At 38.2% G+C, this 27,549-nt stretch overlaps 1 protein-coding gene across 2 annotated transcripts in view; it reads left to right on the forward strand.

The window, feature by feature from the left end:
• The window catches only part of CTNNA2 (catenin alpha 2), a 527,667-nt gene that overhangs the window by 403,816 nt on the left and 96,302 nt on the right, over positions 1–27,549 (forward strand). For both annotated transcript variants that reach the window (XM_075148429.1, XM_075148430.1), the window contains exons 8-9: positions 3,840–3,920; positions 19,614–19,766. In XM_075148429.1, coding sequence (XP_075004530.1) covers positions 3,840–3,920; positions 19,614–19,766 — 234 coding nt within the window. The remainder of the gene's footprint in view (positions 1–3,839; positions 3,921–19,613; positions 19,767–27,549) is intronic.

Below are 27,549 nucleotides of genomic sequence, written 5' to 3' on the forward strand. Positions count from 1 at the left end.
CTGTAGGCATTTTCTAGAGTAAAAAGACAGTACCTAGATTTCTTCCGCTAACCGGACATGGATGTGTTGAAAAACTACTCAACTTCTCATGCCATGTGGCAAATCAGTCTTAAAAACGCTTGAAAAATATATTCGGGGAGCTGGATCTGATGTTGCGTGATCTGGGAGGGAGACTGCAGCCTTGGGGTAGAAGTGCAGTGGAAGATCCATTCCTGACCTGGGGGACTCCACAGACAGCACAACTCCTGGTCAGGAGCCTGTGGAAATCAGCTCATCCTGATCAGCTAAGAATAAATCAGACAGGCAGTGAAAAGCGCTAAGGAAATTAGGATGGGAGTAACAGAGATGGAGAGAATCATTTGAAAATATCTTGAGTAAAACCAGTATGCAAATGCTGTTAATGGTCACTAGAAATCAGGAACCTGATTAATATATTCTACTGTAACAAAGTTGTTCTTATTACACAATGGATAGATGTAATTCTATCCACACGAACTCTGAATATCAATATTTTGGCATTCAAGGAAGTCTGTGCATTTCTCCTCCTTCTCCTTTTAACCCAATGCCAGCAGCAATTTTTACTTCCTTTTTATCCCATCTCCAAAGTATCTTTCTTCTCTTGGCAGAATAAGATTAACAGAGAAATGCTATAAGGCTCAATACCAAACTTTATGTTTTTTTCAGAAACACAGGAAACCACTAAATTCCTTTCTATCCCTTCTAGGAATGAAGGCCAAAAATTTATCACAGAGCAACATTAATGTAAGAGTATTTAAGGACTTAAATAAATAAACTTTAATAAACTTATATTTTCAGCACAGAGCAGATGGTGTTTGACAGACCTGCCTGAAGCTATGTAACATCACATGCCATGCTATTTATTTTTCAATAATGTGATTTACTAAACAAATTTCTCCTTCTTTGAGATCATACAGTGAAGAAGGGGGGTTGTATCCAGATTAAAAGGCAGTAGCCATTTCATAACAGGTGAAGAACACTTAAAATTCCCAGATAAGTAAAAACTGTGCAGAACATGAGAAGTGTCTCTATGACACTTTATCCGTATTCATGTATGTTAAAAAATTTTGCCATTAAGAGAGCTCAACTGGATCTCTGTCCACTTGATCTGGTAGCCTATTTTCCAGCATAGACTGGTTCATGACATTTAGCATCTCAGACAGCATGTAGGCATGATTCGGGCAATTGCACAGAGCAGGCAGTTTTTCGATAAGCAATATAGAACAGGCTTTTCTCTGTTTTGGAGGGAGAAGGGGCTGGCCAGATGGATATTGACAGTATGTGTTGTGTGGCCTAAGGGGCACAGAAGGCTTCCCAGTTGTCTTGTGTTTCACAATAGGATGTACCTTAAGGGCCGCTGTTTATGTAATTTAAAGCTAGACAAAAAAAGTTACAGGATAAATTTGAAGAGAGGCTTAGGAGAGGTGTTAGATGTAGGCTACCATGGGCCTACTCTCAGTGATAGTTTCCTCCTATGAGCAATACAAAACACCCAGGTTAGGAACATAAATTATAAACTTTTAAGTCAATCTCAAAATCTCTACTTTTTTCCAATGACCATTTAGGGACTGTCAGGAACCTTTGCCCCTAAACAGTGCAGTTTATCAAATGCTGAATTTATTCAGTGTCATTGTATCCTGTAGCTGACTACCCTAGAAGTTGTCCCAAGTTCCTATTCAGCACAATTTTCTGACCTCCTAAATGGGTGCCAAACATTAAGTGCTTGACCTTGCATGTTGGTGGTGAACAACAAACTACATCTGCCCTCCATGAGATCAGTGAAGAAGAATTGTTAACTAGTTGTGTTGTTTGAGAGCTGTAAAATACCATCCCAGTGTAGCCTTAAGTGTCATGGTGTTTGCTTTTTGATTATTCACATTGTGTTAATATTCACTACAATATGCACAGTTTAGCAAATTATTCCCTGATTTTATGGGGGAAAAAAAAAAAGGTTTTCTTTGCCCCAGCAAAAAATGTCTTAAAACATTTTGTGTGGTTATGTATCTTTCTAAGCCAATGCATTAAGACTTAAACAATGAAAAGGAAGAGAAGAATCTAAACAATATTACAGAAATTGAATTATTTGACTGGGAAAATAAAACATCCCAGAATGGTAATGTCACCAAGGATACCTGGTTCAGCTAGTACACAGCACACAGCTGGAGTAATTGAAAATTTTCTTAGAATATAGCTTTGTAGTCTAAGAGACAAGGAACCTGGCTGAGACTAGCTCATCTGGCAGTCCCTGTTGTACCATTTCAACAGGTAGGAGAGACTTCCTGTACCAAACTTATCTGCCCAGATCTGCCCTGTTTTTATTGTGGAATTTCAGCTTGAAAAACTATAGATTATGTACACGTATGACAGATGCTGTCTTGGACAAAATACCAAGGACTGAATTCAAGGCATCTAAAACTAAAAGCATGTGCTGAAATTGCTTAGGCTAAAGAGCTGTAGTTCTTTAGCTGGGGAGCAGAACAACTCAGTCAAAGGATGAACACAAGAAAAGTGAGATAAAAATATCAGCGGGTTACACAGATGCCTCCTCTTGTATCATAGCAAACACTTTCTCTATTTTTTGGTGTCAATTTGTATGATTAACTCCAGAATTTGTAATGGATTCTTTTTAAAAACCTAAGAGGTAAATTTATGTTTTATATTAAATTCTGGTGGCACTTGATATTTTTGTGTTTGTATTTCTAAATAAAAAAAGGGGATGGGTTTTACAGATATCTAAATGATGATAAATGCATTGGCTGCATATCATAATTAGAATTACAGTCAATAATAGAAAGCAGGCATTCCCTCGAATGGATGCTTAAAGCAGAAGACTGAGACACAGGCCACTTGCCAATGTGGCCATGTAGAGCTGATAACAGTGCTGTACATTTGAGAGATCGTTATTGAAAAGGTATGTTTAATCCCCATCCCACCCCAAAAGTGACTTCTCAATAGTTCCCAGAAACATATGCTATTAGGCTCAGCTGGAAATAGAAAATCACTCTTAATCATATGCAAGGAACAATTCTAAATAGGAGTATTTGAAAACAGCATTGGGAAGGAAAGAGTACTGCCAGAAAGAATGGAAGATCATTTTGATTCTTGATGAAAAGCTATCAAACAGAGCTCAATGTGATAAGAGATGTGACAAATCTTTAGAGAAGCAGTTTTCTCTTCAGGGAAAGGTAATACAGCTGACAAAGTCACTTAATTCTTTTTGTACCATTGAACCTAAAAAAATATTTTTCTTTCATTGGTTATGAGCCACAAAAACCTTTTTTCCCCTTTTTTAATCTTCGTGAGGATTTTTGCTTTGAGACTTCCTGCAGGAAAGTGTTTTAAGTGGAATTCTTCTTTATACTGCACCTAATGTCTGCCAATATGATTCCTGTTACAGGCGTAGGGACCATTTTCCTTCTGTCCTCAAGCTGTGTTGCTGCTTATTATCATGTTTAACATTCCCAGTGCCTGGCAGGATGGAGATTAGAAACTCTTAATATTCGTTTTATAGTAAAAGGTCTTGCTAGATTTTTTGAGTATAGGCTATAATATATGCACATAATTTATTGGTGGAAAAGTTCTGAACTCTCCAGTGAGTCACTGTAATCTTTCTTCTTATCATTTTAGGATTGTTTTAAAATAATCTGCTATGCCCCCCACACGTAAACATGTTAAAAACATTACATTGGAAATAACAACTTGATGGAAGCAAACAAAAAGAGATGCACAGATTTCCTTTGTTAAATCTGTGCTTTTGTTTTTTAAAAAGTGTATACTTTCTGGAGTATTTTTCTCTAACTCCAAAATTTCATTTTTAACAGACTGGAAGGAAGGAGAAGGGGGACCCACTCAATATTGCTATTGACAAGATGACCAAGAAAACACGAGACCTTCGAAGACAGGTAATTTATGCTTTTTATAATGCTTCTTGATTTTCCAAGGAAGTCATTGCTTTTCAACTTCAGACTGGGTTTGCCACTTGTGGAAGTATAAAGAATTTGTGTCCGTGTTTAGATATGACGCTACATTACACATGACATTAAGCAAAGGAGCAGTATTTCCTGAGCCAAAAAAAGGGAGACTGAAGCATATTCCAAGTGTAACCCCCCATGGTCTTAATATGTGGGAGGGTAGGCAGATTGGCCAGACCTTCCCTGCCTTTGCAGCCCAGCAACCCCAGACATAAAAACACTGGCATATGTGCTTATTTGTATTTATTTGAATATTCTCATTGAAATAACAGGAACGATGAGCAGAATATGAAAAAGTTTGTAAAAGCAGAATATTTTCAAAGAAAACTTTTAAGGTACCTTATTGAATAAAGATCCTATGAAGATACAGAGAAGGCTAATTAATAACAGGTTGCCCAGAGAAGTGGTAGATGCCCCATCCCTGGAAACATTCAAGGTCAGGTTGGACGGGGCTCTGAGCAACCTGATCTAATTGAAGATGTCCCTGCCCATGGCAGGGGGGTTAGACTAGATGACCTTTAAAGGTCCCTTCCAACCCAAACTATTCTATGTTTCTATGTTTCTATGATTCTATGAATAACTGTAAAGCATAGTTTAAACCATAAAGGTTGACTTTCTTATATTTATCATTGTGTTTGGTAATAAGACTGAAAGATTTGTTCAAAAAGCTTGAGATGGAAAAGAATAGAAGGGAGGTTGGCAAACAAAAGGGAGAAACCCTCTATAGGTTTCTCTTTACAATTTTTAAAGTTAAGGCAGGAGGGATTGCCTCTTTTTACCTCTATTTTCTTCTTTTGAGATGATCCGAATTCTGCATTTTCTGTAAAAATGAAAAAAAAAAAAGAGATTCTACCTGGCCAATCAAAGGTTGCCTCTGTGAAAATGATCCAAAACTAACAAATCTGCAAGACCAAGTAAGGACTTAAATGTATCTTCAGATACCTACTTGCAACATGATAGTTTCAGAAAGAGTTGCCCATATAGGCATTTTGAAATCAGTGCTCTGCACTGCTAAAACTCAGCTCATTTCATCTCTTCCTTAACTCTCAGCAAACGTGTTTGAGGATCATCTTCTCAGAGCTTATTTCTCCAAATAATAAAAATATTGCAATGGACTTACAGACAATATGAATCATTGACTCTCCTGTATAAAGCCTAGGATCACATCTGTTGCTTAGCTAATGACAGAAGAAAAATCTCTGCTGTTCTGACCTCCAAATTTGTGGGATCCTAGGTTCTGCAGTGGAGCTTGTACCATGTGTTGCCTCCCACCTCTGTTCTTATTGCTTGAAGGAAGTAGCAGACTAACACATGAGTTGCTGTTCTGTGTGAGGCTCTCAGCAGTTGCCTGAATTACTCATCTCTAAAGCCAAATTTACTCCGAAACGTGATATAAAAATGGCACCTTTCTTAATAAACTGTCTGCTGCTCGTGTATATTCAGCCCCATGGGTGTTGAATTCAATCTCAGAAAGGTTGGAACTCTGTACGTGGGTAAAGTGAAGCACATAAATAATATTTTCCTGCTTGGAGATGAAGCTTTTAATATAGTTTCTGATATTTATGAAAGATAATCACGTAGGTAATAATGTTTATTAAATTGCGGCAGTTGCTAGTAAACTAATCAAGATTAGATCATAATTGTGCTAGGTTTTGCACAAGCATAGAGGAAGGTGGAGTCTCTGCTTTCAACAATGTGTATTCTGACTATAAATCATTATCCTTTAGAATCATAATAAATGTTCTGCTTCATCAGATGCATAATCAACAGTATACATGTGTGTCTCTACCCAGACCTGCCTTTACACCCCCTGCTAGATTTCAGAATATGAGGATGTCACTGAGGGCTTAGTTTAATGGCTGGGGAGAGGGGCTTGAAGATTAAGAAATGAACCACAGTTGAGATTGCAGTGTTATACTATTCCAGTGTTTCTATTTTGGGCTAAATCACAGGAGAGACAACCAACTTTGAATACCATAATGTCTTTTGTTTTTAATTAATCCCTTTTAAAGCAGTTTTGCTTGTCAGATTTATGAAGCTTAATGTTATCACCATAAAACTGGACAATCTGAAAATATGTTTTGGTAATGAAGAAGGTATATATATTTAATTTGGTAGTCAGGCTCCCTTGCAAGGCTTCAGTAGTCGAGCATCTAAGACTGATTTTTCTTTCTCTCCCCAGGTTACTTAGCTCTTTATTTCTGAGATCTTATTTGATTATCTACAGAACACGCAGACATGTAAAATGATTGTGGTTGGGATACACGGTGCTAAAATTCCATCTACAATTTATAGTCACATCAATATTTCCTATTCTGATGGAATTACATCTTTTATACTCATAATTTAAAATCTCCTGGGCATTGGAAAACTATTATGGAGATTTAATTATATGTCTTAATATAAATGTCAGTGAGAACATCAACCTAAGTCAGACTGAACAAGTTCTTGGAAGCAGACAAGTCTCACCAGCCCATAGCTTACTGCTGCCATTTCTTACTTTATTTTGAACAATTTGGAAAAAGCACAGAGTTCTGTGTCTGACAAAAAGTTGTGCCAATTGGCAGGATTTGGGGTCTTTTTCCCCCCGGGTACACAGGTCTGTCGTTAAAAAAAAAAAAACCCAACACTGTGTGGTACAGCGAGCTAGACAGCAGCAGGGTGTTTGTTGATGCCAATATTTTGTCTGTTTGTTTTACCTCTATAGGGAAAAAAAAATACTAACCCTATAGTTTAAATACTACAGCTAATCATAAAGCAGCACGCACACACAGTATTTTAAGCATTGTAGCTCTGCGGTGACATTGAAACAAAGATAAGCAGGAAGGACACACCAAAGAATTTGGCTAACACACGAAGTGGATGCCTAGCGAGGACCAACACGGTCTATAGATCATTTGGAGTTGTATGAGCAGGGCACCAGCTGTTCTGCTGTCACCACCACTGGTGTCCCACCTGTTAGTGCCGCTGCCGCCTGCCCTGCTGCCATCGTCTCTTTGCCTCGTGTCCTGTTCCAGTTGATCAGTTGAGCTTGTTCAATCTGTATTAGCCAGTCGGTTTCGCCGCAAGGTATAATAACCAAAACCATTAGTTTTCTCTTAAAGAGCAGATATCTGTACTGCTATTAATTTTAACAGAGCAGCCTGTCTGCAGTATTTTATACAGTAGATTGAAATCAAATAATTCTTCATTTTTGTTCATTCAAGCCAGACTAATACTTCGTATGCCTCCAAGTGGAAGGAATTGTAAAGAAATAGGAAGATTTTTTACCAGCGATTCTCAGTTTATACTGGAAATGATGCTCTCACATAGCTGTTAAGGACAATTCATCCACCTCCTGCAGACTTAGGTTTATGTCATTACTAAAGATAGTTAGAAGTACTTTACAAAATAAGTACTCAACAGAAAATTTTCACTTTCTTTAAAACTGAAAAACATCAGAAATTATCCAGAAATTTAATATTGAAAATAATTTTTAAAAAAGCCTGACGATGTTCAAAAGTCACATTTGGATTTTTTTCAGTAGTTTCAAATTTTCATTTTGAAAGTTAGTAGTTTATTTTAGCTTTGCATTGCAAATATAAATATACACATATAAATAAATATTGAAAATTAAAAATGTATTTTTAGAATTGTCAAGAATGTTTTCCATTATTTTAAGGTGTTTTGATCATTTTGAAATTTCCAGGTTTCATTCCAAAGTAGAGTAAATCAAAAATTAAAAAGTACTGTATTTTGCAGTTTTAGGCAACAAAACTTTATTATAAAACATATTAATAGGAAATATGAAGTGGAAAGTCCAGAAATAACTACATTACCAGTTGCATTTCGATAAATACTTTGAATGTTTAGACTGATGTCCTGGGCTATTGTTTTACTGGAGTGGATGTCTAATAGAAATTAATGCTATTGTTAGATACCTAAGTCTATGTGTGCAGTATCAAAAGGTAATTTTTGTCATCTGATTATTGTTTAGTGACCTTAGACTATGTGTTGTTGGTGTAATCCCGTTGAACCTGTTGGGCAGGTACCACAAAAAGCAAAATAACATCAACATCCTGTTAGTAGCTACATACAGTTAATATCTAGGATGGTGATTTTGAATATGGAAAGCTGTCATCATTTCTGGACTCGAAATACCTGTGTTTGTTCTCATGGTCTCTGATTTTCATATTTCTTCTCATTTTCTCACATCCATCCTTCTCCTCTCTGCTGCTACCTCTTCTGCTGTAGCTCAGTTGTTACTCTAGGCTGGTCAGTGAAATGGAGGAAGATGTAAGGCTGGTCTTGGCACCTGCTCTGCCAACTGGCCAGCTGGTACCCGCACGGTGGTCAGCCAGCTGGTACCTATGTTGGTACGCTGGCCAGCCAGCTACTGACTTCACATTACAAATTTGCCTCTCTAGGACTCTAATTCAGGTCACTGTTCTCCTACCCAGACAATTTTTCATCAAACTTCAGCTATTTAGTATCCTCAAGACCTTTTCTGTCTGTCAGGTGGTTTTAAAATTGGCCACCAGATTGAAATGTATTTGAAAAAATGGACAGCCTTACTGTAATGACCTCAGAAAACCAGTCTAGAAACAAAAGCCTTTATGGTCAAGACTATGGTCCTGTTCTGTTTTACTCTGTTATCTGCAACAACACTCCAAATTTTCAAAGGTATATTTAATTTTAGGACCCCCTACTGCGCTATTTTGCTGGTAATATTGGTATTGTATAACTATAGCATGTTATTATCCATAAATAAACCCTTCAATATGATTTCTACAGCGACATGTAGCTTGTTTTCCCATATGATTTTCCAAGAATGGGTTGCACATGTGGCTGTGGTTTGTCATTTAGAAGTTAATTATTTAATCTCAGCTACTTTGTAGGCTCACAGGTGAAAGATAGGTACTTCCACGATTTCTGTATTGGGTTGGATGAGTTGTATCCCTCTTTCTTATGAATACTGATGGAGGTTAGGATATTGATTGCTGCTTCTGCATCTGCATTTTCCCAGTAGCCACTAGTACCTGGCACCCTAGGAATGGTGACACACTTTCAGGTACTCAGGTTCAGGTTTAGCCATTTAGGCATAAACTGATATTAATAATGACTGTTCTATGGTGTCTTTCTATCAGCCACACAAACTTGTTTAGTCACATACTTTGCAGCAGCCTAAATTAATAAAAAATATATATCCAAGTCATGTTTGCCCTTTCTATACTTCCAATCAATTCTTTACGTATCATGTAGTTAATACATCCTTTCACATGACCCTCATGTATTTTTGATTGCTCTTTTACATTATCCTTGTGCTAAGCTGTGTTCTTGCAAATACCTTTGTAAGACACTTGGTGGACTACAGGCATGGTATTTATTAGTCTGTTATCAGCCATATTCTCTAACATACCTCCCTTCAATTGCACAGCTACAATTATTGTACTCTTTATTATTTAGTCCTTGACAGTACAGTTTCAATAGCTATATTAGGCTACAAGTCAAACTTTTAAAAGGTTAAAGGTTGATGAGATATACCTCCTGTAATATATTCATGCAAATTTGGTAAAACAAAGATCTTGGGGAGAACTTCTTGATCATACTCAGTTTTTAACTACTTCATAGGTCTCTGAAAGTACTTGCAATTTGGTGTACTTTCTTTAATGTGGGTTACAATAGTTTGAATTAGACAACAGGCTTCATAATGTTCTTGGGCTTATTTGTCATATCTTTTTTTCCTGGCTCTTGAGAGGCTGTATATCTCCATTTGCTCTTTATGTCAGTCGCTTCCACTTAGATTAAGTTGTATCGCTACTGTTTATGAACGCTATTTGCGGTAAAAAAAATTTGTTTAGCACTTTGAAACCTTCCAAAAATTGACGTAGACTCTAGAGAGACTCTCAAAATAAAAAACATGAATATTAGCTCATGCAATTAGACTAAAGGGACACCTAAAACTGAAAAAACGTGTTCCGTTGGAACAGATTTTATCACATCTAACCCATACAATGCAAATTATATTATGGGTAGACACTTGTATAATGTTTTCAGTCTGTGGACTTAAATCTCTCTCTCTTCAAGTATGTGCATAGCTTGCTTCTTTACAGTATGCAAATGCTTTGAAGAAAATACAGGACCCCCTCCAAAAGAGGAATTTTTATCATAATAATTTTGCAGCCAAGCTACTGTCTCATATACAGACCAGACAACCTATCAAATGCTCTAAGGAGGGCCAGCGGCACCTAAAAATTAAATCTTGCTGCCTTGAACCATGATTTACTGACTTAATTTTTTTGTTTATCCTCTCTCCCTTTTAAAATGCTCTACAAAGACAAACAAGAGTTACTATCCCATTTTAGAAGAATAATCGGAAACACAGAAATGTAAAGTTGTTTCTGAAGGTGAAGCTGCCTCAACTTAGGTATTCTGTGTTGTACCACCTTTAAAAGGTACACAGCATCTGTACATTAAAATATAAGCCCAAGGGAAGTATGAGTGCTCAGAAAACAAAACAAAAGTAATATCTTCAGAAGAAAACAGTGAACACAATTCTAATCATAGGATAATAGATATTGGTTATCTAATAATAGATATTAGATAACCAATTCATTTCAGCTCCTTTGAGAAACTAAGCAGCACACCCAAAGAAATAAAAACTCCTATGGAGGGGGCGGGGGGAAGAGAAAAAAGAGATCCCTGGGAAGTCACGCCAGCTGATGTCAAGTATGGAAATTGGGTGATAATATAAGGAAGCTGGTTTTCCTTCAATTTCCTATAGAGTCAATAGAGAGTTCACTTTCAGAGGATAGCTTGGGGTTTTAAGGATGTATTTTGGAAAAGCCCCTCTTTCTTTGTGTATAGGGAGTCACAAGCAAACTGCTTCCTAATCTAGGCACCCAAAAGATAGGAGCCTAAAGGTAGGTTTGTGTGAATAGTCCTTTTACTTTCAAGCTATAGAGCCAGTCGACACTGCAGCAATAGGTGCATTTCTAGGAGGGTTGGGTAAGCATGCTGTGCCTTTCATTACCATAAAAGTAGGTTCTGACGTGCTCTTTGTTGCAGACAAGAGGGCACTGGTTAAGGTTATAAATCCTGAAGGTGGCTTTTTTTAATTCAAGATCTGTATAATTTAAGGAGGGCTAAAAACACAGAGAGAGAGGGTCATGGACCTTACCTAGCTCACATCACACTATGAGAATTTGTAGGAGAGTTGATACAGTGTTTTGAAGATGCAAAACTTCATGTGAGTGTTAGGTAGTAGCAGAATATCCAAGAAGGTTGTAAATTCAAAATTTAGTCTTGAGTGAATGTTTACTAAAGATTTATTTTGCAAAGGCAAAGTTGAAGCAAGGTCATACTTAAATAGATGACCCACAGGAGCCTTGCTAAAGTTATGCTATATTACCAAAGATGAGGTATCGGTCGTTCCCAAGGCAAAGCGCAGTGTGATTGGTGATATTGCTCCATTCTGTTGTATGAAAATGCTTCTTGACAAAATGTTCGCATTTTTTAAAGGGAGCCAGCCGTAAGTCAATCTAAATGGCTTTGAACCTAAGGCCACCTGCGGCATCAGCCCTTGCTTGTTAGAAACTCATCACCTTTTCCTTGTTGCTTAATAGGTCATGTTTTCACCTGCAGTGACTCTAGTGCTCTTGATTATGGAAATCTAGAAGCTGGCTTTCTGAAAGCACTCTATCAAATGCTAATGCAGTTTTATTTCTGTGCCAGCACTATGTGTTTATTTCTTGTATTCATTTAATGTGAGTGCACCGCATTGCGTGTACATCAGTACTTCATTACTGGGTCTCTCTAGCAGCTTGTACAAAGGTATTAGACAGGAGCCTTGTGTAATACTGGGTTATAAAGCAGAGGTAGTAATGCTCCACTTGATAAAGTCCTCTGCTCTTTCAGCTTCCGCTGAACTTATAGCCACTCCTTAAAGCAACAGAAATAGGCAAACTCTGAATTTCACCAGCTTGGACTGAAAGAACTGTAAGCCCCGGGCATGCTGTTTAATACTGCATCCACTTTTTGTCTGCTCCCATTTGATAGACTGACTGGTGTATTTACTTTAGGAAAGGAATTTTAGAAAAATGTCTAAAAATCTGATCTAAAAAGTTAGAGGCAGTGAACTGTTTCTAAATTGCACTTAATCGTGATTTTGACTTGAACTTATTTGAATGCTCATGTCTTTGTCTCCCTCAAAATGCATCTCTTCTAGATGTTTATCACTGTGACATTGAGGTTTTTATGGCGCTCTGAAGTGCTTCAGAGGAAATGGAGAGTGTTTTAATACTGCTGATTTACTCTTCAGGTCTGCAGTAATTTCCTTACTGCCTAATTATAAGGCTCGGTTTAATTTACTCTACACATAATGTTTACTGATGCACATATGGTGCCATATTTCAGGAAACTATACCCATATTAGGTAGTTTTGTGTAAGGCTACAGTGTGTAACATTTTCATCAGGTGAAGGAAAGTTTGATCTGCAACATAATAGTAATGATGGATTATTTTTGTCTGGCAAAATCCAAAGAGTGTAGTAGCTATAGCTGCTTTTGCTTTTTGAAATAGAGACCTGATTATTTTTTTTAACTGAATGAAGTTGTGAGCACAGAGGGTTGGCCTTTCAAAGTGGCTTGTGAGGAATTATGAGACAGAACTCAGTGACAGCTATATCGTGTTAGAATAGATTACTGCACATAGTTTGTCTATTATTTTTCAAATAATGAGTCTTTGTAAAAGCTCATATATTTCAACAAATCTTTGTACTCACTCTAGGAACTTTAGAAGATGCCTAGCTCTGTAATCACTGCAGACAAACAAGTATGAAGTTTTTAAAACTCTTTTTAATGAGAAACACTGTAAATGTGGGAGAACTTCAACAGGAGTGTATAATGTTGCTACTCAAAAAAACCAAACCAAAACAAGAAAAAAAAAACCACAAAAACCTATTTCAAGAAATTTCTGTTGATGATAGTTTTACGTAAAGAAGCTCTCACTGTTCTGTAGTGTCAACCAGAGAATGACCTGTAGTCACATCAGCTAAAGAAAGTTATAGAAGCTTGGATTCGTAAAGACAGCTTCAAATTTTGATGTTCATTATCAATAATGCAGTAGTATGAAGTAGGGAGCACTATAAATGTAGAGGAGAACATAGTCCTTTAGTAAAGACTTCTATAATTCTGTCCTCCTAATGGATTTATGAGCAATGGCAAAGTACGTAGAATTTAATTTCCAAATGGGATTTCACCATTGCATTTGTTTCTTAATTGACATTAATTTTCTTCAGTAACACTATTTCTAAAGTATTATAAAATGTCTTTAATGTTACTTGTTATTAAGCAACCAGAAATATGAAAAGTTTTGGTTTCAGTTTTTGCTTTATAGAAATTACTGCAAAGGAGAAGAAAACAAAACAAGAATAAAAACAACAAAAACACCAACAAAACAAAACAAACCCAATAAAAAAACCCAGGCTGTGATCTCACTGCATTAAGGGCTTTTTTGAAAGGTATGGATGATAATTGATAGTATCAGATATCAATCATCTCTGTCTATGGGGCAGGATCAGTTTGTGACTTTGAGTCATTCTTGGAAAGGATGATGAGAAATCCATTTTTGCAGAACACAATCAATTTTTAATCTTGCTTCAGCCATTGTCTGGAACTTCAATAGATAGGTCTACCAAAGACAGCTGTCATCAGCTTTCATTGGGTCTAAATGTCTAGGTCTTAGAGAAGCTGATGATAATATTTAGTGTGCTGGACTGTTGATGCAGCTGGAGTGGGTGGGAATGCAGGTGTGACACATGTAGCACTTACTCTATTAACCCTTGAAAGCTTATTGGATCTAACTGCTTTTAAGTGCAGTTACTCTGCATGCTTATCATAGCGAGGATAACTTCATGAAGGGTTTTCATAGACAACTTCCTTCCCATTTGTGACCAAATAGCTATTTAAGCTCCTCAAAACAGTTTTGTCCCCAATTATTTTTTTTTTATTTACTGTATTTATAAAAAACCATAAAGATCCAACACCACTCTCCTTGATTTAAATATCATTTCAGCAGAGCCTGAGACAATACATGAAGATACACAATGTGTTGTGGTTCTCCGTTTAATCCCTGGATGTTTAATCCATGATTTTTATTCTTCATTACCCCCCTCTTTGTCATACCTCTCTCCTCTTTTGCATCAGACCCTCTAGGCTTGCGGTCTCGGTGACATTTTTGACACTTTACAGTCCTCCTCAGTTTTCACACAGATATTTTTTCAAACTCCTATCCCTTTTCTTCGCCACTGGGGTAACCTCCTACCTCTTTCCCTTCTTCTTTGTTCCTATGTGTAATGTCCTGTTCTGCAACTTCATCCTTCCATATTCTCCTTGTCACAACTCTACCCTCCCAGGTCATACAGAATGTGAAAGTTAATCACTGTCGTTCACTTCTGGATTATTTTGACTCCACTGACTGTTCAGTCTCTGCCCATATTTCTGTCGTCCTGTTCTTCCAACATTTTTTGATGGTAATCTCTGTACTGTCCTCTAGCTTTTTAAAGCCCTGCCCATATCATTCTTTATTGTTAGAAATAATAAATATTTAGTCCTATCCCAGCACTCCAATTGGCATTAGGATTTTATTGTTCTATCCAGACATGAAACAAGACAGAGTTCTTGCCCTCACAATACTCATACATTTGGGGGGTATCTGGACATCTGTCCCCCAAGCTTGTACATTTTTCTCTGCTTTTATGTAACTGCCCTAATGTTGTTAGCAAGCCCAAGGCTTGCTCTTGCCAAAAAACATTTTTTGAAAAGGCAGTATAAAATTTCCAAATCACAAAAAATTGATAGCCCCTCCTTCCCCCCTTCCCCCCCTCCAAAAAAAGAAAAAAGAACAAATAAATCAATGAGGATTAAGTACCTAAATACTTGGTAACTAAGTTGTTCTGTGCTTTTGGCCATATACCATTTTGAGGAATCCTTTGTAGTGACCTACAAGTAGGAGGAACATTTTTTGTGTGTGTCTTACTCTCTTTCAAATTTCCGGTCAAAACTTGTCAAGTTGCTTTCCATTAGTAAATTCATCCCCAGTCTCTCCCTGACTAGGGAAGTTTCTCTTTAGAGAGAAGAAAGCTCACACACAGAAAAATATATGAAGTATGATCAGTTTTTGTAAGAGCATTTCTTCCTGAGTTTTTTTTCTTAGGCTCAAATCTTAAATATTTTTATGTAGTATATTCCAGAAATCTGTAGTGTGATTGTCCAAGTGTGATACATGCTTTAAATGTTAATCTTTTGCTGTTTAATCTATCAAGAGATAATTGATGGCATTAGCATCCACATCCCCCAAACTACATTTTTTGGTCACATCTTCATGGGTTGTAGTGCACAGAATCGACTGAGACTTTCTCTTTAGCACTCTACTGCAGTAGCTTCTAATGGTCACCATCTTATTCTCTAGAACTCAATTTCACAATGTATTGGAGAAGACACGCTTTAACTGCAGTGGAGAAGACTTTATTTTCATCCCTTTCAATTAAATTAATACCTGTTTGGGAGTGCTCTGCAGCTGCAAACTGGAGTCGGGTTCAGCTTGTAATGCACCTTAAATAGAAAATGGTGAATAAGGCGCTCCGTGGTAAACTTATGTTACAGATAACTTTAGACTGCCAGTCTTTATAAAATTTAACAATCTGTTAGAGTCATTAATCTCCTGCTGTGACTTTACCTTCCAGAGTCAGGATTAGACATTTAATTCTTTACTAGACTGTAAGTAGCACTGAGACATTTTGGTTCTAAAATTGTTATATGGCCACGGAAAACATCATTTTGGTGGCCAGTTTAACCTCTTTGAGCTCCATTATAGTTGTGAACCGACAATGATAAAACACCCCTAAATAGTGCTTAGAGCAGTAGAACATGATGCTATCAAAACCAGCAACTGACTCTGCACCATAAAGTGACTAAATTGACTGAACTGGAAAGGCATAAAATCTGCCTTGTGGTACACCATTCATACTTTAAAAATATTTGCAGGTCTTGATGTTTTCCTTTTATATCTTCATGCTGATCTGGCAAACTTATTATTCTGTTAGCTATCTGTTAATTAATAAAGTTTTCTCCATGACAAAATGAATTAAGCAAGACCTTTATTTAATGTGCTTTCTCCTCTAACAAATGGAGTTTCATGTAGTGGAAACTACCTGCACTTTGAAGTCACCTCTAACTTAAAAGTTCAGTGGGGGGGGGAAACTAAAGCATTGTCTTATGAGTAACAGTTTGTGTCATAATATTTACATCAGAATGCAGGGTAAATTAAGGTGTGGCAAAGACATTTGTTAATGTACATACGAGCGCAAGATCTTATGCTGTTTTTAGAATAAAACTTGACGTGTTTTTACTGCATGTTTTATGACTGTTTAAATTCAAGTCATAGACTTCTCCCATTCCCTTCTGAACTGATGTTGGTTGTATGAAACAGTAAAATCTCTGGATGCATAAGCCATCACTTTGGCTGGACTTTGTTGCAGTATGCTGAGGAATATACAAGATTAGTTTTCCAGTGGTTATTTACCTTGATGATGTGATGGTGCATTCACACACCCCCTAATTGGATCAAATAGACTGGTAATGCTGAGCTAATGCTTTTAAATGTCTTGTCTTGTGCAATTAATATTACCTTGTCATGTATCCATTTCAGGTATTGGATGAATGTCTTATGTTCATATTCCTGCCACATTTAACAAATGATTTTTGTCAAGTCATTCTTTATAGCCTGTGGTGACGGATAGCAAAATTTGTGGTTTCCTGTGTATATAAAAAAACGTTAACTATACCTTTCCACTTCAAAACAAGGGCGTCCTAAAACCCAGATAACCAATTTCTACAGAAATTATAATGCATGTTTACATGAAGGGTCAGAAATATGCTACTGACATCTATGATTAACACAGCATAGGAAAATAGAAATTGTTAATTTTATGTTTATCAAACCTATGATAGTCAGAATTCAGATTTTTTTTCACTTGCTGCAACTCTGAACTGCAGAAGGCAACATACGGTTACCATTAGAAACAAGATATCCATTTTATTCGTTCATTTTTATTCGGATATAACTCTACTATATATTTACAATGGTAAACCTCAAATTGCTGGTTAGCTGATGCTTTTACTGTCCTTTTTATGTATTTCTAGTATGTCGTTGTAGACTGAAGGTATTTAATACTGATGAAAATAAGCTGCGTACTTAAACATCCTGAGACTTTTCTTTCAGTTCCATGGGGCATATTGTTATAAGCAGATCTATAATACCACGTTAACCTTGATTAAAAATTGAATTGCTTGTTCATTGAACACAACACTGTGAAACAGATACCTCCTTATGGAACGATATAAACAGAAAAATGTCAGTGTTCATTTAACATTTAAAGTAGTTTTTTCAGTGCAGTGGTCAGTAGGTTTTATTGATAACGGCATTGAACTTGAGCAAGTGGATATTTTTAAGGATTTTCCCTGAGAATGAGAAGGAAACCACATGGGATTTTTAAATCTTTGTGTGTTCCTTTGGAAACGCCATCATTTGGCATATTTCGGTCCAATGGACTTCAAAAAGTCTAAAAGTAGGTACTGAAGTGAGGCATCTAACTTGGGAGCAGAGCTTCTCGGCAAGTGTTGGGAGATGGACATCTGCAGAGGGTGATTAAGCAAACGTGAGATGAACCCTCTCTGGCAATCTTTCTCCCTTAATGCTGGCTATAGATGAAACCCTTTATTTAGTAGGGAAGGATTGATGTACATAGCGATTGGAAATCTATCCGCCATATAATGCAGAGTGCTATGCTGGTGCACTATTCTCTGACACTTAACATCTTAGTGTATTTTTTTTCTCTTTTCACAATGCTTTGATATATGTGGAGCAATATTAGCGTTTATCTTTGTATTGAGATGGTACCTATGAAAACTATTCATGGATCAGGATCTCATTGTATAAGATGTGGTGCAAACAGACCCAATGGACAACCTGAAAGAGCTTTCAATATAAGAATAAAATAAGAGTCAGCAAGTGGATATCAGCAGATTGATGAGACAAAAAATGAAAGAGTACAAGATAACAATGTGATAGGTAGCAGAAACTACACACCAGCTTCCTAACTGTTGGCAGGTCTCTTTGATATATTCTTCTCTTTTTTTTGTCCTTCCCCCACCCCGCCCCCATTTGTATATATGACTGTGTTAGCTATTCTGAGTGCCTTTAATCATTTTGGATGTGGAAAAATAGTTTCCAGGTAGAATCTGAATAGAATTAATTTTTAAGGGGAATTAAGAATTGCTGTTCTTAATACATTGGCTGCTTTAGTTGTAATAGAAATAAAAGGAATACCTCATGCAAACACATATATGCTATTTTGCTTTGCTTGTTTTTACTGCACCACTTGGGGATTGAATGGGAATAGTCAAAGTTAGCTTTCTTCTTATTCAAATATAGCTGACAATTGCTGCTGTCAAACAGCAAATGCATCTTGGTTTTTACAAGTGTTTTTACTGTATTTACAGTGCCTAACAATATACCAGTTTTCAGTATGATTGGGTGTTTTGATGACACCTTGCCTAGCTAGAGCTTTCTTGTCTGGACTGCAAAATAGAGAAAATTACCTTTCCTGATGTTTCATCTAACTAAAAATGCATGATTTAAGGAGACTAATGGCTAGCCAGACCTCCAGGCTGAATAGCTCCCAGCTTGTGTTTGAGTCCACAGTTTTTCATTCTTAACAACCAAAAAGCTGGAGAAAACATGCTAAAAATGTTTCTGATCCATACTCCTATAAAGCAATTAAGCTTCCAGGAAGAATTACTTAAGATTTCAGTCATCTTTCTGGCTGTCTTTCAAATTTTAGTGAAGTTTGACATTAATTAGTGGTTATTAGCAAGGTAGAGAAGAAGTTAGTGACATCGTTCTTACAGTAATATTGTTTCAAACAGATGTTTTTATGAAATAACAGGTGTTTAATCTTCAGTAACTTGTAGGGTGTGGGGTTTTTTTTCCCTTTGCAATAAATTGTAGTATGTTTTCTACTCCGCCTGGAAAATGCTTAAAAAGGTTTTCTGTTTATACCTGTTGGAGGTATTTGAAAGAGAATATGAAGCACAAGACGTGTGCTAAACGAATACTCATTATTGTGTAGAATACAATTCAGTGCAGGAATTAGAGAAGGCTTAGAAATATTCAGGCTAATATTTTTAATGGTTTCTTGAAGTTAAGCTCCTTAATCCATATTTGGCTTTTAAGTGAGCTGAACTGTTTTTTAAAGTAGCGTGCAGCTTTCGATTCTCATCAATTTGCAATGTATTATGTGGGTAATCACCATCGTCCTATATAGATCCATTCAGTTCAGTAGGATTAGATGTGTGAGTCAGCATGAATCTCAGGAGAGTTTTGCAGAGCTAGGCCCTTAAGTGTTTGATATTTGTATGCTTGCTGCAAATATATAACTTGGAAGAAAGAAAGAAAAAACCTAAACTCCCATACAATGCTGTGAGATGCAACATCAATGCTTAAATATAGGTAGCCAATGAATACAGTGGGAATGTATATTGATAATTCTCCTTTTATTTACTGGTCTGCTTTCTTTTGTCACAGCTACGGAAGGCAGTAATGGATCATATATCGGATTCATTCCTGGAGACCAATGTCCCATTACTGGTTCTCATTGAGGCTGCAAAAAGTGGTAATGAGAAAGAAGTGAAGGAGTATGCTCAGGTCTTCCGTGAACATGCCAACAAGTTAGTTGAGGTAAGTGACCTTATTGACACAGCTAGACTTCCATCTAAGAAAAATTACATACTGGCTGAAATGTTAGAGGTAGCATTTCTGTAATACAGGTTTCGGTAGCTTTGGTCAACTTTATCCTGGTGATTGCACAGCAAATGTGTGGATAACTCTCTCCTGGCAGAGAGGAGCATGTGCTGTACTTTAGTAATTCATTAAAGAAATTGAGCATGTTAAAAATGGTATTTCCAGTATTTTGTCAAAAGTCATGAGCAAAAAGAAGTAAATTTCATTTCAACTTTACTAACTGTATGATAGATCTTAATTTCTAATAAGTAAAACGCAAATAGGTGCTTCACAATACTGTGTGGTACTGGCCAAAGGCTGCTCTAGACTTAAGAGCTTGTCATGCTGAACTAAAATAGGGAAAAGGACATACAGAGAAGGCATAGCCTTAAGACCATATTTACTCTTGAAAGGTCTGTATAACATATATAATCTCTTTCTGAAGAGACCTACTGTGTAAAGTCAAATGATAATTTCAAGTCTTCAGGGATGATATTGAAATAGCTCTATTCTATCTTGAGGAGTATAAAACATAATGATTGAAACCTGGATGCTCATTGAATGGACTTTTAATAAAATAATGATAATGTTCATCTCAGTTTGCCCGTTAACAGGTCAAGAACTCTGAAAAATGCTTGTATTTCTTGAAGACAAATATAACAGTGATTTCCTTGATATTACTACGTGACATTATTGACTTCTCTGTACTAGCATTATTTTGAAGAATATGTAGCTCCTTTGCATCATAGAATCGTTTAGGTTGGAAAAGACCTTTAAGATCATCAAGTCCAACCATTAACCTAGCACTGCCAAGTCCACCACTAAACCGTGTCCCTAAGCACCACATCTACGCGTCTTTTAGATACCTCCAGGGATGGTGATTCAACCACTTCCCTGGGCAGCCTGTTCCAAGGCTTGACAACTAGGGGCCTTCCCTAGTTGGCTCACTCACCAGGTGTGTCAGGAAGTTATCTTCCACACACTCCAGGAACCTCCTAGACTGTTTCCTCTCTGCTGTATTGTATTTCTGGCAGACATCTGGTAAGTTGAAGTCCCCCACGAGAACAAGGGCTAGCGATTGTAAGACTTCTCCCTGCTGCTTATAGAATATTTCGTCTGCCTCTTCATCCTGGGTGGGTTGTCTATAACAGACTCCCACCATGATATCTGCCTTGTTGGCCTTCCCCCTGATTCTTACCCATAAACACTCAACCCTATCATCACCATCATTAATCTCTAGACAGTCAAAACACTCCCTAACACACAGGGCTACCCCACCAGCTCTCCTTCCTTGCCTATCCCTTTTGAAGAGTTCATAGCCATCTATTGCAGCACTCCAGTTGTGCGAGTCATCCCACCATGTTTCCGTGATGGCAACTATAGCATAGTTTTCCTGTTGCACAATGGCTTCCAGCTCCTCCTGTTTGCTGCCCATGCTGTGTGCATTGGTGTAGATGCACTTCAGTTGGGCTATTGATCCCACGACCTTTTTTTGGGGAGAAGCCTTAATTCCTACATGACCATTCTCAGGCGCTTCCATGGTTCCTAACACATCAGTAACCCTTGCGTCTTTGCTGTCAGATGGATCCCCTACCTCCACTGAGACAGCAGACCAAAGGACCTCACTAGCACACCGTCCGTCAAACATTGGCGTGCTGCCCCCAGGCTTATCTCTCGTGAGCCTGGTTTTATCCCCTTCCCCCTTCAAATCTAGTTTAAAGCTCTTTCAATGAGCCCTGCTAACTCCTGTACAAAGATCCTTTTCCCCCTTTGAGACAGGCGTACCCTGAATGTCACCAGCAGACCTGGCGTCGTATAAACTGACCCATGATCAAAAAACCCAAAATTCTGCCAGTGACACCAGGCTCGGAGCCAGGTATTGATTTGCTGGTTCCTCCTGTTTCTTCCCTCATCGTTCCCTGCAGCTGGAGGATAGAGGGGAACACTACTTGTGCTCCTGATCCCTTAACCAGTTGTCCCAAGGCCCTGAAGTCTCTCTTGATTGCCCTCGGACTTCTAGTTGCAACTTCATCGCTGCCTACCTGAAAAATCAATAGTGGATAATAATCTGAGGGCCGTACCAGGGTAGGAAGCTTTCTCTTCACATCTTTAACCCAGGCCCCAGGGAGGCAGCAGACTTCCCTAAGTGGGTCCAGTCTGCACATTGGGCCTTGTGTTCCCTTCAGAAGGGAGTCTCCGATGACAGTGACCCGTCTTTTTTTCTTTATGGAAGCAGTTTTGACGCGGGGCGTAGGCCGACTTAACCTCAGTGATACCTCCAAGCTGGATGAACCATTGTCCTTGTTATTGTTCAGTTCCACTTGCAGAACCTCATCCCTACTAGGCAAGGGCAGCTGGGGAGGTGGGGTAGTCACAGAGGGGACGCGCCTGCTGCACTGGGCAGGAACTTGTCGCCATTGCCGCCTGTCCCTCAAGTCGCTGTGTTCAGCCAGGTGGAGAGAGGATCGGGAATCCTCCGTGTCATGCGTCCTGTCTGCCTGTGGGGCCTGTCCCAGGGAAGGTAGGGTGCCATTCCAGTAGTCTACCTCTCTCTCGGACTCCCTGATACTCCTCAACCCACTCTCCTCCTCCCAGACTCTGTCACTAAGCGGAGGAGCTCCTCTGCCTGGGCGCAGCTCCCGCAGGTGTGCTCCCTGCTGCCGGCCGGGGCTGCATGAGAGCCCGGCACCTGGGCAGCGGCCGTTCCCGCCGGAGCTCTGTCTGGGAAGCTGCGTCAGTCGTGGCGGGTGCAGGGCTGAGAGAGGCCATGGCTTTCTGCCGGGCCGATACCATGGCTCCCTGGTCGAGCTGGCAGAGCTTCAGCGCCCTTCCTGCCGCGCCAACTGCCGCGCCCGGCCCTGTTTGCCTGCCCTCTTGGAGGCACTCCCGGTCGCTAGCGCTCCCCAGGGGCTTCTTTTATTTGTGGGGGGCTTGGCCGCCATTGCTCCTGGCCCCACCCGGGTCTCGCCAGCCGCTGTGGCGCGAGCTGCGGGCTCCCGGAGGCTCTCTCGGCTCCCCTGAGGTTTCCCCCGGTTCGGTTTCCCCCTGTGCACCGCGCTAGAGCGCTCCGCTGCCGATCCCGCCGGCACCAGAGCTGCTCGCCTCAGCGACTGCGTCCTTTCTCTCTAGCCATGCCATGTGTTCTTTAGCAGAGGAAAACGCTATTAGGGAAGTACTGATTTGACAGGCATTGAACTGTACCTTTAATCGACTTCTGTTCTTAAAACAGGCATTGTCCTAATTCTCTAGTACCTCAGCTGAAGCAAGGAGTAAGGGTTTCTGGGTTACTCTTAACTAAAGCTAGACAGTTCCCTGGCAAAATATGTGTGTGGGGGGGTAAGGTACTGTTCTGGACCATCTCACTCTTCCCATGTACAAAACAGGGAGTCAAGGTACCTCATTCAGGGTCTGGGAGTCAGGTGCTTGCTATAGTACTTAACTTGTAGGCACCTAAAGGTAGGTCCTGGGGTTTAAAAGCTCTGGCTGGATTCTGTACAATGCTGTACAGTAAGGTTAATTACTGCAAGAGGAGCACGGGGCTGTCACAGCTTTCAGTCCTGACTGCTCTGAATTGTGCAAAGATATGTTACTGCCGCCTGCTGACTGGAGCTGCCGCAATGAAAAAGGAAATAGCCAGTAGGTATAGAAAGAGAGAAAAAAAAACAAACAGAAAACCCCTCCACAATATTCATAGTTACATTGTAGTGGCAGAGTTGTAGCCTTATACATAATAGGCAATGAACCTATGTGGTTAGTATTATAGCAGTCCCCTCCTCCACAGATTTGCAACAGAGTGTTGCAATTACGGGTCTAATAGCATTATTAAAAAGTTGAAAATAACTAAGTAGATCTTATTAAAAAGATAATGAGATAGTGACATAAACGGAGGAAAAATATCTTTTAAAGGTATAGTTTAAAAAAACAACAACCCCTCCACCCCCCAAAAAAAACGCCAAATACTTCAACTGGAAGAAATCCAACAAGACAGTGATTATAGTTATCTAGCTTTAGTTTTACAAGCCTAACATTATGTTAGATTTGTACTCTAGACCAAACTCTAGTTTGGTCACTGATTTTGGTGGTCATCTATAGTTACCCCACCAATAAAGCAATGATGATAGTAACAATAGATGTCTTGGCCTTAATACCTAATATTTTATTCCATTTAGGTTGTTCCAGACTATTACAATCAGATCCTTAATTGATTCTTCTATGCTCTGACATCTGGTACTAACCTGTGGGTCCATCCTTACTCTTTTCCAAGCATGGGTTCTTTTAGATGGATCTTAGTGTTTTGTTTGTAAGGATTCCTTCTGTTTTGGGTAATAACATATCTTGAAGAGACTAATTTCTAGTGCAAGTGGAATTTTGAAACCCAAGTTTCAGGTTCACCAGACTGCATGAGAAAATAAATATTTGGAATAGATTTACACCCCTTGTACACTAGGTTTTGCACTTAAAATAGTTTTGTCATTTTTACTTAATGATGCACAATGGTATCTTAGCAGATGGGCTTCTGTAGTTTTGTGGGTCAAGTATTTTGCAAATAGTAAAATGTGGCTTAAAGATGAGACATAATCAAGTGACTATGGAATGTAAGATCCTTTCCCAGGCACAGGGCCAGAATTGCTTGGTAATATATGCAAACACAGTTCCACTGAAGTATGTGGAGTTACACTTGCTTATGTTAGAAGAATTTGGCACTGCAAATCCAATACTGTGAAAACTCTATAATATTAATCATTAATTTTAAAATCAGAATCTGAATTTCTTGGATGTCTTACCAAGCTCAATAGAAAGTCTATCAAAAGGTCAGGAAAAATAACCCATGTTTTAATACTTCTTTATGTAAAAGCTACATTTTGCCATTCTGAGAAAAGAAAATGCATTTCTTGATATTGGATGAATATAAATGGCAAAATTTTCTTTGCATAGTCAATATATTTTCAAAAATATATGTTGTAAGAACGAGGCTTGTGGAAGTTAACTTTCTTTTATGGTCCACATTGGAGAATACTTAAATCTTCTCTTAAGAGCTGCTTTCATTATTTATGTGTTTTCCCTTCCCCACCTCTTATCATAACATTTTGTCTCTTGCTTTTCACTTGACTTGCTATGATATGCCTCATTTGAGAATAATAACCACATTTTTCTAGACATTCACTGACAACCAGTTTTGTCTATGGGTTATGTTGGAAACCCAGAGTAAGGTGTCATCCCATGAAACCTGAGGCACTTTATCTGTCATACCTAAGTTTAGAAGCCTTCTTGTCTCAGGCTCTCTCCAGAGTCCGAGAAGGCAGAGCACCTCAAGAATGTGAATGATCCAAAATGACTCAAATTGTCATACAGATACTTGGGGTAAAAAATAATAATAAAATAAAACAGAGTTCAGATGGTACCATTCCAGGCTTGGTTGACTAACCCCTTCTCTTCAAATCATATTTCAGCAGTCATCTCTCAACTTTTCTACCTTCTGAAAATGAAGTTAGACAAGTGATGGTGCCTTTCCAGGTCATGATCTTTACCTCATGAATCCCTTTAATGTTTTTAAAAAAATTGTCTCTAATGATTGAAAGTCAGTAAATGCCTGACTTGTATTGCCAGCTTCAAATGTGACCTTGGGAAGTCATTTAACTTCTGTATCCAGGCACCTTCATTTGTAGCATGAGGTTAATGACAGATAATTCTAATACCTACCGCACAAAGGCACTTGACTGATAAATCAGCTCAGATTTATTCAATGCATCTATCGAAGCACTATATGGCAGCTAATTAATTAATTTTTATTATTCTGTGTAGTAAAGCTTCCTTGGTTTAACTGTTAGTCTTCTGGACTGTTTCTTGCAAAATTAAATTATTAAACCCAACCAGTTTTCCTAGGAAATGAAATTCAGCATCCAGTAAACTCTTAAGAGCCATGATAGCAAGCTGTTTAGTTGCTTCCAATAGGAAACATCAACATGTTTAAAGCTTAATTAACAACTGTGAAAATTCAGATTATAGGGCCTTCTAGTTAAATTAGTGGATTGGATTAGGCTTTCCATCCTCAAAAAGATGGAGAAAAGTCCAAGAGAGTTCTACGAATTATTTAAGTTTTGGGGGTTTTTAATATTTTTGTGGAAGGACTTCACCATTTGGTAATCAGTGAACATTTACAAGAGTTAAATCCAGTTGCATTATTCTTGCTTGAAACTTATTTCCAAAAAAAATTGAATGAAGGGGGTTTCTGTTCTTTAGCATGAACTGATGCAGCACCAAATTTGAAGCAGCTAAAAATAATTTTTTTAAAAGACAGTGCTTTACCAATTTTGCATGAATTATTTTTTATGAAGAATTTTGTGGCGCCTACATGTATCTATCAGTTTAATCTCATACAAACTTAAAGATTTCTGGAGACACCCAAAATAATCAAAGTTTTCTTCTAAGAACACTTGGCTAGTGGAAGAACTGTGTTAGGCAATGGTTTATGGTGATTAAAATTTGATACAGTGCAAGCAATCAATAGCATCACAAGGTTGGATAGTAATTTGTAGCGGATGAAACCTAACAGCAGCATTTCTGTTTATAGACTCTTTGTCCATTAGGCTTGCAGGAGTCTTTATTAACTTTCTCCTGACCATGTAATTGCCACTTTGAAGAGGATACTGGGGTTACTTTTGGGAGTTTAGGGGTTTGGTTTTTTTCTTTCACAATGTCAAGGGCGGGGGGGGGGGGGAAGTTAGTGTTTGAACTTCTTGTTTTCCAAGAACTGTATTATTTGTAGCTCCCTAATTCAGAATGATTTTATGTTTTCCCATCATAAATGTGGAAAGAGGCTTGCACACTGAAGACAGGAGAGAAAAAAACCACTGCTACCATGCACAGCACGCAAAACAAGCAATTGGACCTGCTCAATGACCCCTGCTTGCTTGATTTGGTAATGAGAGGAGAGCTAAAAATGTGAAAGAAATTTTTACCGTGGTGGTCAACAGTGAATTTAATCTAGATTTACATCAACGGTAAGAGAACTAATATCCAACCCAGTATTTTTTCATTCCAGAAATATCTCTCAGAAAAGCATACAGAGTATTTGGTCCCTAAGAAACACAAAACTAGACTTTCTCTTAGGGAGTGAAGATATTTTGTGTAAATCTGCAATGCACTTGAGATCGGTGGAGCTCTGACAATTTACAGTCTGGCACTCTAGCTCACTTTCAGGAGGTACTAGCGATTTTCATAAGGAATATATAACGTTTTGTTTGTGCTTTTGTAAATGTTGTGTAAGTTCATGAACTGAGTTGGATTTTCATTTAAGATAGACAAAACTCAGAGTAACAAGTCTAAGAGGAAAAAATTTGGCTTGTTTATTTCTGAAACTTTAGTTCAATGAACAAAGAGTGTTCCTACTGATATATTTCACAAATACTGTCCATACTTGAAATGTTCTATTCTTTTTAATTTAAGTGCACATCACTGCATTGTCAGAGTATACAACTAGCTGTTTGCTTCTGGTAATGAAGAAAAAGTGTCAATATTCTTTCATAGCTTCTGTATCCAACTTCTGTCATGAAAAATGTGTACATATCTGGGTTTCCTCTTGCAGACTGATCAGCTTTTATTCTTGTATTTTTCTTTTAGTTGACATTAAGATAGTTAAGAAAGAATATTTAGAAGATAGTAATCCTTGGTTCTAATCAAGAAAGTCATAGATTAGTTTAATTCAAGCCCTTCAAGTTGAGAGATTTTATTTGAAATTAAA

The sequence above is a fragment of the Calonectris borealis genome, chromosome 4, assembly GCF_964195595.1.
Source record: "Calonectris borealis chromosome 4, bCalBor7.hap1.2, whole genome shotgun sequence".
NCBI classification, from domain to species: domain Eukaryota; kingdom Metazoa; phylum Chordata; class Aves; order Procellariiformes; family Procellariidae; genus Calonectris; species Calonectris borealis.